General features: G+C 46.3%; 1 protein-coding gene across 11 annotated transcripts in view; it reads right to left on the bottom strand.

The window, feature by feature from the left end:
• The window catches only part of LOC146772742 (immunoglobulin lambda-1 light chain-like), a 365210-nt gene that overhangs the window by 129058 nt on the left and 222126 nt on the right, over positions 1-14026 (bottom strand). For 2 of the 11 annotated variants that reach the window (XM_085636777.1, XM_085636782.1), the window contains exons 1-2: positions 8741-8818; positions 8300-8619 (exon numbers count right to left, since the gene is read on the bottom strand). The exons of the other annotated variants lie outside the window; for them this stretch is intronic. In XM_085636777.1, the coding sequence (XP_085492903.1) occupies positions 8300-8619; positions 8741-8789 (369 nt within the window). In that variant the 5' untranslated portion in view covers positions 8790-8818. Of the gene's footprint in view, positions 1-8299; positions 8620-8740; positions 8819-14026 lie in introns of those variants that run through there. 11 annotated transcript variants of the gene reach the window in all.

Genomic DNA, 14026 nt, shown 5'->3' with positions numbered 1-14026 from the left:
TGTTAGCAGCAGTCTTTTCACAGATATCTGTCACTGCACCTTTTAATGAGTGTTTAAAGCCCGGGGTGTTTGTCAGTTCACCTGCTATCAATACTGACTTGTTAGAAAAGGGCTGACGCATCAAAGGGTTTTACCCATTCTGTTGCTGTGGGCGAATATGATACTACATTTCACCAATCACTGAAAGAATTAAACACTGCTAAAAGATAAAATATGTTTTGAATATTTCCAGATTCTCTACAGTGTGTAAAATACTGAGAGGTGTGTGAGGTGCCCAGAACAGTGTATTTGAAGGAGAAATTGCCTCAGAGGCATCAAGAGGCTAGACAACAGTTCTCAGCTGGCTACCTGTCTGTCCTTGCCACCACAAAGAGAGAGGGATGGCATGGCCAGCTTGTTGCATGGACTGCAGAATTTGTGGGGTTTGGTGTAAAATTTTTCTTGTACAACACTGTATGCACGTGGTTGCCACTTTTAGAGGTTTTATGGTATGCATGAACTCAAGCCATGCCGCATATATAAGGATCCTATATACAAAGAGCTACTTAATACATTCTGGATCCACATCTTGAGTCCAAATGCTGCCAGGCGGCAGATTTTGTAAAGTGCTCTGCATCGGTGGCAAGCCACCCCTGCTCCAGAAGTATGCATATCAGTTGTTGAATCGTATGTCCTGTCCCACTGTCAGCACTGCACTGAATGCTTGGGTAGGAAGGTGTGGCCGTGTTAAATAAATGATTGCTTAGACAGTATAGCTCATTGTTGGACTTGGCCCTTCTGGCAAGTTCACCCCTAAAACTTTTTGCATTTATCCTAGGCTTTTTCCTATGTTGCATTAGTGGTTGTAGGCCTCTAGGCGCTTTTACACTGTGTCCCAGTGGAAAGTGCATGCGCTCAGCGTATATTTTAGTGAGACTGACCTGCCCTCCCATAGGAATGCATGGGGGATCTGAGTGACCGTGTTAAGTCCTGATGTGAGAGGAGTGCAGGGTCGAGTTTGGTATGTGCGAACTCGTGAGATTGAATGCTGCCCGATGATGTGTGCGGCGTTACTGAGTCTAGTGCCACTTCTAGAAGCTGGCATGTCTGTGTAATAACTTTGAAGTGACTGTCTAGCTTGTGATTGGCTGGTGTGCCTGGCTCCAAGAGTCAGGATGGGTCTGCCCCGGTGGTGAATGAAGAGATCTGCATGTTGATGGCAGGGAGGAGTACACCTGGGACCTGAATGGGGCTCTCCCTCCACAATGCTGGCTCCACCCCCTGTGGTGCGTCTGATGTCCCTGGCCGGTCCTGTGAATAGGGAGAGGGGCTGAGCAAAACAAAGTGCTCAGGAACCAGTTGCATCTGGTTCGCCCCTTCCCTGCACCTTTGGAGACAAAGGATTTTGTGTATAAAAGAGGGGCTGTGACCCCATGAAAATGTTCTTGTTCTTGTTCTGGACTTGAATCTACCAGGGGCGTGCTGCTGCTGGGGCTCAGGGGAAGGCTTGCCTCCCTGGGCCCTGCCCCGCCCCTGGATGCCTGGAGGACTGCTTCCTGGGACCTTCTGCCTTTGCTGGGGGCTGATTTGCTCCCTGATGCCTAAAAGGACTTTCTCTTGGGGCCCAGGACTTTTGCTGCATTCCTTGGTGCCCTGTGTGTGCTTCACTTTTACCTTTAAGAGCACCTGGCTCTTTTCTGCAGAGGGAGATCGTGGGGGGCTGTGCAGCGCTGGGCTGCAGCCCCTTCTCTAAGGGAATCCCGACGTAGGGATTCCCCCCTTTATGCTTAGATGGCGGGTGCCGACCCCGCTTTGGCTCGATTACAAATAGCGGGAGCCTAATTCACTTTATGTTGTTTCTGGTCCGGCGCGGGAGCCTACCCCGCGTTATGTATCTTTAAAAAGAGCGGGTGCCCACCCCGCGATTTGCCGTGTTCGGAGGGTGCCCATCCTGCTTTGTGGTTATTTTTGATGGCGGGGGTCCACCCCGCTTATGCCCTTGTTTTTATTGCGGGTGCCCACCCCGCGATTACCGAGAAAATCACCACCGCGACCCGAGTAATGGCCGCCGACCCGGAAGCCAGGCAAAGTTCGCCTGCTTCTGGGCAGGGCCGACGGCCAGACCGGAAGTTGTGCCGGTGTCGATGCGGGGCTCCCGTGAGGCTAGGGGAGCCCCGGTGTGCCAAGGGGGAGGACGGGAGCGTACCCCGCCTCCTCGAGTAGTGAGGACGAGTCCCGGGTCCCAGGAGGGGGCCCGGGTGAAAGACTGTGCTGCCGCGACCCCAGGCTGGACTCCTGTAGCGAAGAGGGAGTCCCGCAGACAGCCACAGGAGACCGGGTGAAGCCGGAGTGAGGGGGGAGCCTCGTGGGTTCCCCCACCCAACATCCTGCCGATGCCAGCGGGGCACCAGAGGAGGAGTCCCCAGCAGATCGGGTGAGTGGGGCTCCTCCGTTGTCCATGACGGGTCGGTGCCGATCGAGGCACAGGACAGGTGCTTATGGGCATCTGAGCGGATCCGCCATTGCGGGCCGCTCCAACGCTGGGCAGGTGTGCTTTAGAGCCTATGGGGCTCCAACGCTTTGGGGGTCATAGTTGTTGTAGGAGCCAGCGTGCTCCAATGTGGGCCATGTAATTTTCAGGGTCATAGTTGATGTAGGAGCCAGCCGCTCCAACGTTGTGGGCCTATTTGTTTAAAGGGCCAGAGGGGCCCGTAAGCATTCTTCTGTGCCCCCCATGTGCGGCTGATCTTCACAGCGGCGCCGCAGTTGTAGGCCGCTGCAACGCTTGGGAGCAAGTTTCTTTGAGGCATAAGAGAGTCCCAGAGGACCCAGTGACTGAGGGGCCAGCTCTTTCTCTAAGTTTGCGCATAATTACGTCAGGAGCCAGTGTGCTCCAGGGGACATGAGGTGTAGAGCCTAGGTGGCTCCAACGTTGGGCACATCTATTTCCAGGGCCAGTAAGAGCCCCTGCCCATTCTGGATATTTACAGCTGTGCAGATATTAGTGCCAGCTGCATCGTTTAGGCCCCCATGTTATGGTTCTCAGCTACCCAGCAAGTTGTGGGTAGCTGCAACGTTTAGGCCTGCGCAGATTGCGCACCCTTGACTTTCGCTGATTTGGCAGCGCGCCCTGACTTTTGGGACTATTAGGTTAATAGGGCGCCAGGCCCTAATATGATTTAGGTACTATTGTGATTTATATAGTAATGCTTTGGGTGTTAGGAAATGTACCGTGTGTAGTATGTTTTGCGCACCCTGTGTTATACCTCTAACTCTAAATGTGATTCATGAATATGAGGTTGGTTCGCATATGATGGTTTATGCTAGTGAGAATTATTCCCTAAGGTAGTTATGCTTAGGAGGTTAGGGTCTAATGTGTTTAGACTTGTGAGAGAATTGCATAATATGTTTATGCTGATGAGGTTGGCGTACAATGCATTTGGCGCCTAATGTGATACTGTGCATAATGTGGTTTATGTTACAGGCTGATGCTAAGTGCAGTGATTACCAGTAGTACTGGTTGTGTTCTATGTTTATGCTAAATTCTACATTTACTAAGTTCACTTTGTGATGGTACTGACAGTGGTCCAGTGGGCCCTGTCAGGTGTAAATAATCCCTTGTAAATATTGCCCAGTGCCAGGTGGCACAGTGTATAATATGTGCGTACTATTCTAAGGTGTTATGATAATACAAAGGCTATTTTTATATAACCTTGTGTGGAGTTTCTTTTGTGGTGGGCCTGCGATGTTGTTGCTGGGTGCGTGTGCAAATGCTTTACACATTGCCTCCGGGATAAGCCTGACTGCTCGTGCCAAGCTACCGAGGGGGTGAGCAGGGGTTATCTTTGGCGTGTAACTTCCTTACCCTGACTAGAGTGGTGGTTTCTGCCTGGCTTGGGCGCAAGCCCTAGCCAGCCAGAAATCCCATTTCTAACACTCATTCTGCCAAAAGCAAATCTACTCACATCTATTAGTTCTGTACAGATGAGGGATATTAGGAGATTTTCCCAAGATCAGACTTTGGTCGGGGTGTGGAAGCTAGGATTCAAACAAAAGCACAAGACATTTACCGTTAGACACTTCTTGTGATGATCTCATCACGTCCCTTTCTGCCTCCACATGTGGCTATTTCCACGATGAAGCAGGGCTCCCCCTTTTCTTACAACAAGCATTGTCAAAGCTTCTGCCTCCGATGTAACTACTGATTTCGTCAATGTTTTCCTTGCAATGTTCTACATCAGGGCGGCTACTGTGCAGCATTGGTGAATGTAAAAAAAAACAAATGCCAGCATTGACCACGTCATTGCGTTGTTTTTTTTCTACTCTCAGCCATGCAGCACAGCAGGCGGGATGCTGTACAACACGACTACATAAATGCCTTAATAAAGCTAATGTAGCTCACATAAGCGAGACCTCTTGCCTTTGCCTATGGTTGTTACTTTGGTGCTTGCTGGATTTGATTTTCTTATATCTGGCCTCATCATAAAAGGAGGTCCCAGTCATGAAAAAGTGAATTCACAGGGATTCAAGACCTGCCTGAAATAAGCAGACATTCTGACACCCTGTTTGTCAGAGGTTACACCATCAAAAGGGATGAAAGGGATGAAGCCAGGAGTGATCCACAAACAAGTGGCTCAGCCATCAGCAAACCACCATCCCACCATCTAAATGATGCCTGGGATGGGGGACTCCGGCATGTTTTTGACCGCTTGCCCGATACAACTCAGCAGTTTATTCTTGGGTTAATTTAATAAAGTTCATTATAAAAGACCTCTTGAGTAATGTCTCCTTGATATACCAGCACACAACACTGCATGTATCATCTCCAAAGGCATTAGTGATAGCACACACTGTCACATCATGAATTATAGTCATGTGTGTAACACAAAATAGGGCTCTTTGTTTATAGGGTCCACCTGTGCGCAGAAAGGGACACAATACTAATATTTTTTTTAAAAAGGGTTATGTCTCATTCTATTCACTTTCTCAGCTCTAAGCAGTATCTTCATAGTCAGGCCATTTATACCAAAATTCCAATCAACCTTCCTCCCCTCACTTCCAAAATCAAAAATGCAAAGTGTGAGCACTTTCTTGAAGTCTGGCTGCACCTGAACTCTGCGCTTCAGTTTTTCCTGACATGTCCAGACATGTAGGTTGTGAACCTGAGCGACACCTTGTTTTGCTAGTTTGTGCTTTATGGAGATGTTGAGCTTTTCCTAAAGTAATTCTCTCTGCTAATAGGTGGGTACGTGACTTCAGCATAAAACACTCCTGTGGGACTCTCTTAACTTGGGGTCTTTTTCTTGAAAAAATTCTGCTGTAAACTTGCTTTAAATTGTGATGAGCAGGGCATAAGTCAAGTTGTGGTCGCTGGTGAATGGAGATCCTCGCTACTTTAATAGAGTGGGCACTGTTTCCCTTACTATAAGGAAATGAGCCTGAGAGTTACCCTTTTCAGGTCTCACCTGTGAGAGCGTATGCATTGCTCGCTTGTGAGGGGTATTGTTTACAATAAAGGCCTTGGAGCCCACCCATTGCTTACCATTTGTTGGCTTCATTGTGACACTTCCTTGCTAATTCTGAAATTGACCAGTACGTGTCGGGCATCACTTCCTTTTCTTTCTGTTGAGCATGGACCAATTACAGATTTGTTTCTGTCGGCTGATCACGCTGTGCTTGAGTTATGTGTTTCAGAAAGCAGTTCTCGAGCTGCTTTCCCCATTCGTTGTGTTTTCAAACATATTTTTGGGCATTGTTTATCCACACCGGCACCTTGTGGCTTACTTGTACAACTAAAATAAAATAAAATTTTACATTGGTTGGATTAAGTTGTTATAACGTATTAATGCTACACCAACAACTCATGCACACCTTCATGATGCTTGCCACCATGAGCTTATTTTCGTTGCCTTCTGGACATCCATCCACTTTACGCCTCATGCCTTTATGTTGATCTTAAGTTTGGTTCCTTGTTTAAGCTACTTATACCCATAACTGCACTACTTTATGCCGCTCTACTCTACTCCACACTACCCCACTCCACTCTACACCACTCTATGCTAGTTCACTTTACGCCACTCCACTTTAAGCCTCTTCATTATCCACCACTCCACTGTATGCCACTCCAATCTTTGCCACACCACTCTGCGCCTCTCCACTCTAAGCCACTCTACTTTACACCACGCTATGCTACTCCGCTCTTAGCACCGCTACTCAACGTACTTGACTCTATGCCACTTCAGTCCACTCTATGCCAGTCTACTCAACTCCACTATACTTGATGCCAATCTATTCCATGGCATTCTACTCTAAGCCACTTTACTCTATACAAATCTACTCTATGCCACTCCACTTTACACCACTCCACTCTAGTCTACTCAATTCTGCTCTACACCACTCTACTCATCCCTATCCTACTCTGTGTCACTCCACTACGTGCCCCTCAATGTCACTCCTTTCTATGCCACACTACTCCACTCATCTCTAAGCCTCCCTACTCAACGCCACACCCTACTAACTTTAGCCATGCTGAACAGCAGGCGTGCTGCTGTACAACATGGCTGAAAGACATTGGAATATTCAATGGCTCTCACATATGCGAAGCCTGTTGGCTTTGCCAATGCTTGTTATTGTTAGACTACACAATGGAAGCTCTGGCAGTGCCAACACATTTGTTTGATTTTTGTAGTGTCTCTTTGGACACGTTTTTCCTGCCTAATCGCATCAGATGTGTGCTCTGAATATAGTGCTGTGTCATAGTACCTAGAGCCCAATTTAACTCTAATTCTTCTCGGAAATAAAGGTGTTTTTAGCACCTCGCTTTATTTTTGAGAGGAGCATCGGTTTGTGTTACTTAATATTGTAATGCAAGAATCTGCTCTTCAAATGTCACCTGGTCCTCTCCTCTACATGCCCAATGAACCTTGCCCTGTTGCGAGACTTATTAAAAGTCTCTCGACAGCGAGAATAAATGACATTTTTATGCAACAAATACATCTTTAAATCTGGACCAGTTTTGGGGGCAGAAAATAGGATATTTTCTCAAAAACAGTTTTAAGTTTTCATACCTTTATTTGTTTCTTTCGTGGTTTATTTGTTTCTTTATTTGTTTCTTTACTTATTTTATTCGGTTCATAATAAAAAAACAAACCATAAAAACACATACATATTAAGAACAATTAGACAAATAGTTACAAATATAAAAATATTTAAAAAACAGAGATAAGAGAGAGAGCTTATTTAAGACGAGGCCTGGGCATAAAATTTGCTCCGCTCGCAGAGTTTTTGGAGTTTCCGCTACTCCGTGCTCCGCAGAGAGCTTGGATTTCTGAAAAACTCTGTGTTGTGGCGCAGAGTGGAGTTTTTACTTTCTGTGCAGATGCCACCATCCCAACCTTGGTGTTGCATCAGTTGACACGGTTGAGAACCACCACTGAGATTGCAGCTTCTGCTTGATTAAACTTATAGTTTTTACATCAGTTGAGGGATAGTGGAGGCCTATGAGCTAACTTACCCTGACATCACTTCCTGTGATGTAATTCCGAATGTCACTGATTGCCTATGCTAATTAGTCCCACTACTATTGTGCCCTGGTATATTTATTTATCACATTTGACTAATAAAGCTCCTTGTAAATTAAACACACAGCTCTGTCCTTTGGTGTTAAACTGAGGAAAGGAGAATCCATCCATGCAGCGACTGAAATGCACACTATGGAAACATGACTCCCCAGGTGGATCCCGGCTTCACTGCTTTAACAATTAGTGTGATCTTGGATGATTAATTTACTTCCCCATGCCTTTTTTTCCTTGAGAATCACATTTAAGAACTGTCTTCGAATAGTTCACTTCAGGGTGTGTGCTCACTGAAAACTTCTGGAGGCAAGTAGTGCCTGACTTGTCTCACTCATAGCCCCTCTGTGTGGAGGATGATCGGGTTCATAAAGGTTTCTAAACTCATGTTTGGAGCCTCTTATTTCTAATAAATGCCAGGAAGGTAACTAGAGAATATAACATGCTAAAGTGAATCACTTCTTTTGGTGAACAACAGACATGTCACATACGTTGATGGTTCGGCTCTTGATCTGGCTCCGCTCCCACTATACATTTTATGTATTTTCCACCTCTATTCAGGGCACCTATAAGAAGACAGCGTGCAGTTAAAAATGAAATAATATGGGCTGATTTATGTTGTTAAACAGCCAATAAAATCATTGACATGCTTTACTCTCCTTTCCTTGAAACTTTGAGTTACTGATTTGAGCATTTTGTTGCTGAATTGCGCTCATAGGTTTTTGCCAGGCTCTGTGTCACTGTGGTTATCCGCTCACACTGGGGTACCACTTTGCACAGTAATAATGCCCCGTGTCTGTGATCTGAGCATCTTTTATAATTAGCTGGTAATCTGTTCCAGCGCTGTTCACTGTGGCAGTGAAGTGGGCAGATGACATCCCGGGACCATATGTAGGGTCACTATAGGAGTGATGGTGATACAGAATGAGCTTTGGGGCTTCTCCTGGGGTCTGTCTGTAGAAATATACAGCATAGCTGTCTTTCACTCCAACCTCACAGCCAATCGTGGCCCTTTGTCCAAGACCGACCTCAACTGTGGGAGATATCACAGGTTTCTGAGCCTGGGCATCTGAAAGAGAGAGAGAGAGAAGAAATACAACATTTTATGAATACGCACAGTAAACGTAAGCATACTTATATGTGCGGCTGCCCAAAAACAGGCAAACATACTTCAGATCTTGCACACTTACAGGGTGTCCACAGCAGGACACAGAGGGCCAGGATCTGCAGCAGCCTCATTCTTCCAGGTCCTGGGGCTCCTTTCTGAACCTGGAACATAGAGATGTACAAAAGATGAACTCTGACAAGCTTAATATATGCATCAGAGCCCAGGGGGACCCAGAGACCGGTATGCAAATATGAAATGCACTTAACACATCACTGGACCGAAAAGGAACACAGAAACTGACTTTATTCACAGATTTTATTTTAAGGTGCTGCCTGCATGTAGGAAATTGTTGCTTTCAATGTGTGTAACATTTTGTAACAATGTATTAGTTACATGTACATTTTTTTCATAAGGTTGTCGTTGTTCCAATTATTTCTTATGTTTATGCGGCCAAATACCACTATCGTTTTAAAAGTATTATAGACAGCATTCATCAAACTAAAAACTGACAAAACCCTCTTGGATAATGTTGTGGATACTCTTAACATTTGTGACTCATAAACTCTACAGAGAACCAGCATAGACTCCCAGCAGGTGTGGATGTAGTAATGACACAAGACGTTTAAGATGCCACTTCACAGAACACTACACCTTCACACTACTCCTTCACACTACCACTTCACACTACACTAGTCCCTTCCCCTCCTCTGGACTCAGGAGACTCTTCCAACCAGGGGTCTCTGTCTGTTTGTATTCTTTAAGATAAAGACTTGTACAGTGCCCCGTTGCCTCTGGCTAATCTTTCGCTATATCGGTAAGAGATACATACATAAATACATATATATATCTATATATTCATTTACACTGATATGTATGGCTATATACATTCATGCTATACATGCATAGTCTCCAGCTGGCACTATTGGCCTTTGTACCCCAAATTCTGGTTCTTTTTACTACCAACCTAGAGCCCAGACCTCCTCTACCAGAGCATCCCTGTGGGTTGCATCCCTGTCAGTCCTGTGGGGCTCCACAGAGGGTCTTCTCCACGGCATAGATCATCACCTGTAAGCAGCCCTCCTGTGTGCATGCCGCCTACTAAATGCGGAGCTTTTGCTTGGTTGAATTCATATATGTATACCAAAATTACAAAGCATGTGTTCAAGGCTAAATTGTGTATATTTTCAGAACTCAAAAGCTGATAGTTGGAAAAAAATGATTGAAGTTCCAAAATATTTTGAAAGCTAATTTTTGAGTGTTAAATTATGGTGGCTTGGGGATACTTATTACTAATATTATTACCTTGGTGCTGGAGGCGTTGCAGCTTTGGCTGTTATGACTGACCCATGTACAGAGCCACTGCATGCGCAGTACATTATGCTGCAAGAAAAGGCAATTTATGAAGCGTAATTCTGCACATTTTATGGTATTATTACTTTATTCTTATGTCATTTTTACACTTGTTAACACTGTCTGGACATTTACTGCACCTCATTACTACCAGTTTAACAACCCAATAAAGCAATAAGCAACAGAAAGGTGACCAGTCATCCTTTGCAAAGGGCCTTCCACTGCGCCTCAACACGAGCTGCTGCATTGTTAGGTACTTTTGAACCGTTTGAGGTAGAAACCGATTATTTTTTTAAAATCTGCTGATTCTGCAGAAGATGATGGACTATGTGGCAAATGCGGCAAATCTGTAATTATGTTAAAAACGCAGCAGCAGCACAACTGCATAGCTCCAGTGGCCCTACCTGAGGAGATACATTTCAAATCGAAAACGTTTTTGACGTTACAGCTGACAACCCTACAAGAAGACCTGAGGTGATTACTAAAGATAATATTGCGTATGATGGCAACTACTGTAATCATGCCTAATGTGGTCACTATTTCATATTGGATAATGTCTGTTAGTAGATCAAGATGATTTTCATGGAACATGAGTAGGTCTTATTATAGAAAAGGTTGTTGACCCTTCCTATGGAACATGTAGGTTGACTGCCTAAAACTAGTGCATTCACGTGGATTAACCCGCTTTTACTTCAGGATGTACTGTATAGAATATTTACCCTGGCTGCCTATAACTAGTGCCCTCATCTAGATTGTTACTGTGTTGCTCCTGGATGAAGGTATTACCTAATAATTATTTTCCATCAATAGGATTTCCCTCCTATAGACACAAAAGCGCTAGCTATGAAGAATGACTCTAAAGTGGACTGGTGGGTTCACCTCAAGCAATTTCATTAGGGAACAAAAAGCACGCCCGTGTTTCGCAACTTAATTTTGTTTATTTTGGCACTTCTTCAGGTCTTATGGGTAATTGTCAGTCATTGACAGAAGTAACTATGTATTATTTCACCAAATACAATACATAGCCATGAGTATGATACCCCTTTCAACCAGTTCTGGCAGCTTGTGTCCTGTAGAAATGCCAATTTATTTTATAAACAGTCCTGAAGCAAATAATATCATATTCATGTACCAATTAAATATGGACAAGATCACACCCATCCAGAGCACTAATTACTTTTTTAGATCTCGACTTTGTCTTTATAAAACTCCTATTAACATTGTTAGTCAGTGGTGCAATATATAAACCCACTGTGTTGGTCACAAACTATTTCTACTGGGTTATCCACACGGAGCATTTTCCCTCACTATCTGTAACAGCATTTCTGTACGTTCTCCCACTATGGTTCTTGAGTGGTCTATATTAAGGTGTAGACCCCGGTTGCATTCCTGCAAAATGCTGTTCTGCCCCTCTTGGTGCAATACAACATAATGCATTACTAATAATAACATTCCCAGGAGCGGCCCGTGAGTGTAAGGGCGGTGGGGTGGAGGGGAACTCGACAGACGCCGACGAGGAAAAATTAAATAAATAATTTCCCCTCGTCGTCGTCTGTCGAGTCCCCCCTGCCCCTACGCTCTTACCTGCATGGGCCACTCCTGAACATTCCATCCACACCCTTGAACGGACACTATAGGGGTGATTATGATGGCGGGCGATCCACCCGCCATCTCGGGTGATTATGATGGCGGGCGATCCACCCGCCATCTCAATCTGATTCACTCCCGCCATATTATTATGGCTGGGAGATTGCGGCGGACACAAAGTGCGTCTGCCGTTTTTCTACCGGTCGGCAATCGTTATGATTGTCGGCCTGGCAGAATTTGGGCCTCAATATGGTGGCGGTGCCTAGCAGGAACTCCCCATCCATATTAGGTTACAGGGTGTCGCAGGCTGGTGGGGAATTGCTTTGGGGGCCCGTTGCTGGTCCCCGGTGGTGTGGGGGGATAGGGGCTGCACTTGGGGGTACCTATGGTACCCCCCTACATTGCCATGCACAAAGTGGCAGGCATCTTGTGCATTGCAATGCACAACATGCCTGCCAGCACCCACTTCAATGTTGGAAATGCGGAATGTTACTGACAGGGTGGCAGGCGCATCCTAAATTGCAGTGCTGGACCGCCGCACACATGGCAGCCGGTCCCAGCTCCGCAAGGATGATGGGCAGACTGAATTCCGCCCGCCATCCTAATCAGCCCCTAAGACTCCCAGGTTTTCCACACACTGGGTGTGTTGATTCCACCATGTCAATCCCGGTTAGTCTGGGTGGAGCACTTAACATGGTTGCCTCTAACAGGCACATTTCTCTGGGCTGGTTCTCTTTCACTCTTTGGTGGGTTTTTAGAGCATCTCCCATGGCTGCCTGGCACCAGTCCAGTGTATTCCTGTTGTTGGTCCTCTGCCACACCTGGGTGGACTCCACAGAGCACCTACCCTTATACCACATTGTGTTCCGAAGTCAAAGGCGCATGGTGTCAGCTGAGGCTGAGGTGACTGTAACCGTACCCAGGGCTTTTAGTGGGCTGGGCTCAGCACAGGCAGTTCTAAAAAGCAGGTGCTGAGACGGGTCCTTATTGGGCTCTCCATTTTTGCCAGTGCCCTAAGGGTGAAAAACAAAAATCTACACTCAGTAGCAGTCCCCCCTTCACTGCCTTTTATGTGACTTCGAAGAGACTCGTTATATTTTTTCACAGTCTCATCATTTCAGAACTGAAGCATTTTCAATATTGTATACAGCAAGCCATAGTTGTTGCTTATTTATCTTATGCAACTAACAACCATTGACAAAGCCAATAGTCCTGTCTTGTTGTAGTTGTAATGTTACTTGTATTATATATCTGGATGCAATGACAGAAGCAGCAAAATACAAGTTGGGCGGCACACCATGCTAAGCACAGATTTTTAGCTTATGTGTTCTTAAGCCATGCCCTTAATTACATCGGTCACACCCCGTTGAGAGACCCCCCCCCCTCAGTTTTTCCAACCCACTTTAAGCCCTACCTGTACCTCAGTGAGTGTGAACTCTGAATACCCAGGAACACCAGTGCTCTGGTGAAGGAAGCAATACATATTCACCTTAAAGTACTGTTGATTTCCAGGCCATCAGTCCGACAAATCGATGCTCCGAGAGCCGTACAGTGTAAATCACCCTAAATATATTTTTTAAACTATCTAATGGCCCTTTGACATCTTATTACACATTTAGTGAGTTCAGTTCTGTTTTCCTAGCACATTAGATACTTAATGCTGATATTTCTTATTATGGAAAACGTGAAACTACATGTTCATGATTGCAAACAGTTGTTAGGTGAAAGAAAAGACTCAGTAGCCTTGTCAGTATTGCCGTGAACTGTGTGGGTGATTAACCTGATTGTTGGACCCTGCAGACCATCTGCGAGCCCCTGTTGAACTCTTGTCCTCCCTGGGGTCTTGTGGGGTCTTGTGGGAACACACATCGCTGGTCTCCCCCGCTGCCTGCAGCCCCGTTACACCTAAGGGCGCGGCCGCTGTGCGGGGAGACTACACTTCCCAGGAGCCCTAGCGGCCGGACGACGCTCACCGTCTGCTCGAATCGGGACTCCGGACGAGTGGGAGCCTTGTCAGTATTGCCGTGAACTGTGTGGGTGATTCACCTGATTGCTGGACCCTGCGGACCATCTGCGAGCCCCTGTTGAACTCTTGTCCTCCCTGGGGTCTTGTGGGAACACACATCGCTGGTCTCCCCCGCTGCCTGCAGCCCCGTTACACCTAAGGGCGCGGCCGCTGTGCGGGGAGACTACACTTCCCAGGAGCCCTAGCGGCCGGACGACGCTCACCGTCTGCTCGCGCCCAGTGGCGCTTAAATTTGAATCGGGACTCCGGCCAAGTGGGAGCCTTGTCAGTATTGCCGTGAACTGTGTGGGTGATTCACCTGATTGCTGGACCCTGCGGACCATCTGCGAGCCCCTGTTGAACTCTTGTCCTCCCTGGGGTCTTGTGGGAACACACATCGCTGGTCTCCCCCGCTGCCTGCAGCCC

This window comes from Triturus cristatus, chromosome 12, assembly GCF_964204655.1.
Source record: "Triturus cristatus chromosome 12, aTriCri1.1, whole genome shotgun sequence".
Lineage (NCBI taxonomy): Eukaryota > Metazoa > Chordata > Amphibia > Caudata > Salamandridae > Triturus > Triturus cristatus.
Note: the sequence above shows the minus strand (reverse complement) of the source record. Positions and strands in the feature narration are given on the sequence as shown.